This window comes from Pinus tabuliformis, chromosome 2_1 (assembly GCF_031772625.1).
Source record: "Pinus tabuliformis cultivar Carrire ecotype Pingquan chromosome 2_1, CPIR1, whole genome shotgun sequence".
NCBI classification, from domain to species: Eukaryota; Viridiplantae; Streptophyta; class Pinopsida; order Pinales; family Pinaceae; genus Pinus; species Pinus tabuliformis.
In genome coordinates this window covers 627,088,268-627,094,631 of record NC_142299.1, presented here as the reverse complement: position 1 = coordinate 627,094,631, position 6,364 = coordinate 627,088,268, and the positions used below count along the sequence as shown (strand labels likewise).

The window sequence follows — 6,364 nt, the reverse complement described above, 5'->3', positions numbered from 1 at the left end:
TTTAACCACTTTCAAGCCTCTAAACGCCATTGGAAGTAGCCTTAATTCCGCAAAAGACCTGATTGACCCTAAGTGTCATAAAGGTGTAATTTAATTCATTTCTCTTGTGGGAAACCATATATAGGTGAAACTGGCAGATCCATCAACACTATAATCGAGGAACATTCTGTTGACATTTTACATAATTAGTCCAAGGCTTCAGCATTGGCAGAACATTTAGATATAACCAAATATCAAACTTGTATTGAGAACACCCATATCTTAGCTAAATTGAACACTACTTCCACCTCTTCAGAGAAGCCATAGAAATTAGAAAACACCCTGATAACCTAAATTGGGATAACAGATGAACTATAAGTGAAAATTGGATTTTTACTTTGACATCCAAATCAATCACTGCCAAACCTCCCCTCTTTGCCCTTGAAGACGAGACTCATCATTAATCTTTTTATTTATATTATAATATTTCACCTAACTTTAAAAATGTATAACCCATTAAAATAATTTAATGACATCTACTCATATATTAGAATTTACTGAATCTAAATTAAAACCTCATAACATATATATATATGTTTTTCACATTATCCTATTATCAAATTAAAAAACATTTATCATAATCTTAAAACTTATTTGAGCTTTATAAACCCTATAACTATTACATTATTAAATGGATCACATAATTAGTACACATTAAACAAAAAAAAAAAAGATATATATATATATAGATAGTAAATAATATTTATCATAAATCTTAATATATATCTATATCTATATATATATATAGATATATATATATCAAGAGTAAATAATATTTATCATAAATCTTAAAAAAATATATTTTTTTTATCATAATTAAACATCATAATATCTATCTATATATAGATATATATTTATTTCACATTATCATATTATTTTTTAGAATAAATAATATTTATCATAGATCGTAAAAATTTATAAAAAAATTTATCATAATCTAAAATTTATGTAATTTAATATGTAAATGACTAATTAACACATCTCAATATTATTTAAAATATTTATTTTTATAATTATAGTTTTACTTTCCTAATTAATGATTTAAGGTTACTGTCAACATTTATTCTCCTTTCCTTTATCTATTTATTATCCATTTATTGGTAAAATTGCTGAATCAGTCTTTCATATATCTTTTCATCATGAAGAGTTCCTGCTTCTAAATGTCCATTATAAAATAGTGAAGGCAATATAGATCCAGAAATTTAGTATCAACAAAATATGAATAATATAAATGTCTTTTAAAAATATATTCGATCTTACATATTAGAGATATTTAATGTCGTCTGAAAGGTGGTGTTTGGAGAAAGCTACTAGACACCCAAACTTCCAAAACGTCACTGGCTGTAATAGTCATGTTTGAAATAAGCTGTAATAATCATGGGTTTCAGGCGATGTAATCAAATTGTTTGAGATCAGTGGTAATAATTATGGGTTTTAGTAGCTGTAAAAATAACAATGCTTGAAATGAGTTGCAATAATAATGAGAGACAGCAGGTGAAATATCTTATCAATATCTTGTAGAACAAGCATTTGCAATAAGCCACGTTTGAGCTCGCAATGACATAAAGTGTGAACGCTTGAAACTGTAACGAATCTTTCCCAATCCATAGCGTAAACGAAAATCCAAAGCCTTCATCCACAAGCAAGTGCCTTTTTACATAAAAGATTGGAAATGTGGGTTAAAATGAGATATCTTGATTAAATATTAAACTGACAGACCAAGTCGACTGAATGATGCCTGATTTCGACGCAAAGGCAAATGCTGGGGAGGAATGCCAATGTAGCCTGGCTTATTTGTCAAAATTTTAACATTTGTTTCAACGCAAGCAATCATGATTAAGAGGTTTCGTTGTTGCTGGTCCTCTGTGCATGGTGGAGAGGAGACAATGATACTGTTACTATTATGGAAATTACAGTATCTAAAGTCTTGTCGACTTTCAATAATGATGTCAATTGACGTTGAGGGGGCCATCAGATGCTTGAAAAACCTATATTCTTGAAGAAGCTGCTTGGGTGCTGTTCGAATGCTTGGCTATCACCTCTTCTCCCGTCAGCGTTTATTACTAAATTTGTATTTTGATCTTTCAACGTCGAGCACTAAGCTTGTATCTGGATGAACTCAAATCAATGCCTAACTTTACCAACTTCAACCTTTTCTAACAAACTCTAACAACTTCAACGTAGACTAATCACTAAACTGATTGCAATTGGTAATTGGTTTATATAAATAATTATTTCCTTACTTTCGTAATCCATGTCTATTTTGTTCTCTCAAATCAGTCAAGGCCCATATATACTTTCTGGAGCTTGAAGCTGAAGTCGAAATACTGCAGTATAAAATAATTCCATTTGGTCACTGTTCTGGTATTGGATATACCTAGTGGGTAAGTGATTCAAACTGTAATGGAAGTGTTTAATCAACATGTCCCTGCACGCTTATTTGAGGCCAGGTTGGTTTCGATGATCGTATGGCTGACGTTGTTGACTGCTATGGGCTCGGCGAAGCTACTCACTGAGACATTCGTCGTACGTCTTCTTAACTTCATTATTTTTCACTATATTATCTTTTCAGTTTGTATTCTTGAATGTATTTTGATTTATATATCTAAATCTAGATTGAAGCTGAATTTGAAAAATAATTTCAATTTTTTATTTGTGATTATGATTTATTTTATATTTAGTTAATACATTGTTTTGATCATTAAACTAACGGTGTGGAGGTGGTTAATTGGACTTTCAGCTTCAATCAACATCCGTAACGAGGCTATGCGGGACGCACAATATAATAACGGTTAACGGTCAGTTTCCAGGTCCGACTCTCCATGTCACCAACGGGGACACTCTTATGATCAAAGTGTACAATAACGCCCAATATAAAGCTACAATTCACTGGTATGTCTCAACCAGAGTGAACAAGGTTTATATTTTAATGTATTTTACTCATAATAATGTCATGGTAAGTGCGTATAGATGCATTTTACAATTTTAATTACAGATAATGAGAGAGAAAGTGATTATATTTTATTTGCAGGCACGGAGTGCGCCAATTCCGCACTGGGTGGTCCGATGGCCCCGAATTTATAACCCAATGCCCCATTCGCCCGGGGGGTAGTTACACTTATAGATTCACCATCACTGGTCAAGAAGGGACTCTATGGTGGCATGCCCACAGTTCATGGCTTCGAGCTACTGTCTATGGAGCCTTGATCATCTCCCCAAGCCCGGGTGCTACTTATCCCTTTCCCATACCCAATGGCGAGGTTCCCATTCTTCTAGGTATGCTGCCCCTGGTTCTAATTTTTTAATCTCCAGTTGCCAATATCAATCGTGATTGATTTTAATGCCAGGCCCTGTTTGCACTTACAGGAGAATGGTGGAATAGGAATCCTATTGATGTTGTGAACCAAGCAACACAAACAGGAGCTGCCCCCAACGTTTCAGATGCCTTTACTATAAATGGACAACCAGGAGACCTATACCAATGTTCAAGTTCAGGTACATTTCTATGCATCTCATTATAGACTGAAATTCTTCTACTATTTCTGAATTGAATGGCAAATGTATTCGTTCTATCTAGAGATCTGGGCTAATGGCAAAGCATGGATGCAGATACCATTCGCGTCCCCGTGAAGAGTGGGGAAACTAACCTTCTACGGGTTATCAATGCTGCACTCAATACCGACCTATTCTTCACGGTAGGTAGCCACACGATGACAGTCGTGGGTGTGGATGCTTTGTATACGAAGCCTTTTCAGACGAATTTTCTGATGCTCGGCCCCGGGCAGACAACAGACGTACTTGTCACTGCTGATCAATCTACAGGTAGATACTACATGGTTGCTCGAGCATATTCCAGTGGCCAAGGAGTTCCCTTCGATAATACCACCACCGTTGCCATTTTAGAATACGAGGGAAGTTCTAGCAGTACATCAGTTCCAACCGTGCCTAATCTTCCAGCTTATAACGACACACAGACTGCCTCCAAGTTCGCCAATGCTCTCAGAAGCTTGGCCTCACTGGACCACCCAGTCTTCGTTCCACAGAGTGTGGAGGAAAATCTGTTCTACACCGTCGGTCTAGGATTGATCAACTGTCCAGGACAGTCTTGTGGAGGTCCCAACGGATCAAGATTTGCAGCAAGTATGAATAACATATCATTTGTCCTGCCAACCACTTCTTCAATCCTTCAAGCTCAGCATTTTGGCATGAAAGGAGTATTCTCTGGAGACTTTCCCGACAACCCTCTCGTGCAATTTGATTATACTGCACAGAGCGTAAGCAGAGACCTGTGGTCCCCGGTGAAAGGCACAAGAGTGAAAGTTCTTAACTATAACACGACGGTGCAAGTAATTCTTCAGGGAACAAATATCTTTGCGGGTGAAAGCCATCCTATCCATCTCCATGGTTATGACTTTTACATCGTGGGAGCAGGGTTTGGTAATTATAATGCACAAACAGATCCTCAGAAGTTCAACCTGGTCGATCCTCCTATGCGCAACACTGTCAACGTTCCGGTCAATGGCTGGGCTGCCATAAGATTCGTAGCTGACAATCCTGGTATGCATAAATCTACAGTTTTTTTTCTTTCTCATGTGTTGTCTGATTCTTTGATACTGGGTACATGTTGACAATCGGTGATTATGTATGGCAGGAGCTTGGGTGATGCACTGCCACTTGGACGTGCACATAACATGGGGTTTGGCCATGGTTTTTGTGGTGAGCAATGGACCTAGCTCTCTTTTGAGTATCGAGTCGCCCCCTGTAGATCTTCCGCAGTGCTGAGCACAAATACTCTGGATACCTATGACAGATCGACTATATGGATAGAGAGAACATCGCTACTATATGGATAAGATGCCTGTAAAATTCCTTTCCATACTCCATACATGGATTAGACTCAATCATATTGTTAGATTAAAGTGAACCTATTGATGGAACGATTTCCTTTAGATCCACAAACGTTCCATTCTGTGTTGATATGCTGCCATACTCGATAGTTATTTTGATTGTAAGATCAATTTTGATCGCCCTTTATTTCATCGTGCGTTACACTAGCGCAATTTTGGTTACTAGAAATTTTTATCTATGTAATCAGTAATGCCAATTTGGTATGGCAGTCAATTCGTATATATAAATATATTTTATTTACAGTTGTGTTTATTATGAAATGAAATGATATTTTAATTTTTATTAAATTAAAAATAATTTATAAGATTATTGGTTTTTTGTTTTTTGTCTTTTGCAATTTAACTTTTATAAGATTATTAGTTTTTTGTTTTTCGTCTTTTGTAATTCAATTTTTTTCTTGTTCAAATTGATGATGCACTGGCTCAACTTTCTAACAATCTCTTTACTGAAAAGACAATGCTAAGAAACGGATACTAGCATATTGGCATAACTTATGAAATGTTAGATTCCACTGTTCCATACATGCAAGATGTACACACCCATTCTTCCCATTTTTCTTTAGGCCTTTTCTACCATAGCCGCAGACATGCAAAATGAACACATCGGTTCTTCCCATGTTTCTTTAGGCCTTTTTCATCGTAGCCACAGACATGCAAAATGTAGATACCCGTTCTTCCCAAGTTTCTTTAGGCATTTTCCACACTCTTGTTTCACTCCGAAATTGATGCAAATTGGTTCGTAATTAAGCAATGAAAACCTTGCCCATCCCGTGAATAAACTCTTTGATTCTAAATCACACTTAAAATTGAATTCCTCTTTAAAATAAAATATTAATATTAGAGCTGAAAGATTTAAGTAAGCATGGTTCATATTCGTCCTTCATAACTGTTTATTTGAGTAAGCATGAGAGTCACATCGATTTGCAAGGTTTTCAAGATTAATATCGATCGCTTTCTATAACTTTAAAAAGTTCATTTATCAAAGTTTGAGTTTGGAGTGGTTTTTATTTTGGTGATGTGGACGTGGACGCACAACGATGATAGTACCTACCCTCTATTCTACTTTACGAAGGATTCTATTATTTATTCCGAAATTTTCTTAGGTTTGAAATATTAATTTTTAATTTGAATATGCAATAAATGGAAAAGTAGTGATGGTCTACTTATCCATGTTTTCCATGTCTACGGTAAAGCGGTGATGGTCGTTGTTGGTGGGTTACTATTGTACTTATCCATGTTTATTGTAAGGTGGTAATAGTGGTGGTGGGTGTTCCTTCCTTTTACATATCTATGTTTGGAAAATTTTTGTTCTTATAAATTTTCGTCACTTTTATATTTTGTCCTTTGTTCTATTACTTAGTGTTTTGTTTGGAAAATTTTTGTTCTTATAAATTTTCGTCACTTTTATATTTTGTCCT

At 35.4% G+C, this 6,364-nt stretch overlaps 1 protein-coding gene across 1 annotated transcript; it reads left to right on the top strand.

The window, feature by feature from the left end:
• Positions 1-2,320: 2,320 nt before the first annotated feature.
• On the top strand, positions 2,321-5,142 carry LOC149202101 (laccase-12-like). Its single transcript, XM_089399893.1, has 6 exons — positions 2,321-2,565; positions 2,780-2,931; positions 3,071-3,315; positions 3,406-3,534; positions 3,649-4,596; positions 4,691-5,142. Exons 1-6 carry the CDS (start codon positions 2,443-2,445, stop codon positions 4,819-4,821), a joined length of 1,728 nt encoding a protein of 575 aa, XP_089256019.1. The 5' UTR covers positions 2,321-2,442; the 3' UTR covers positions 4,822-5,142.
• Positions 5,143-6,364: the final 1,222 nt, after the last annotated feature.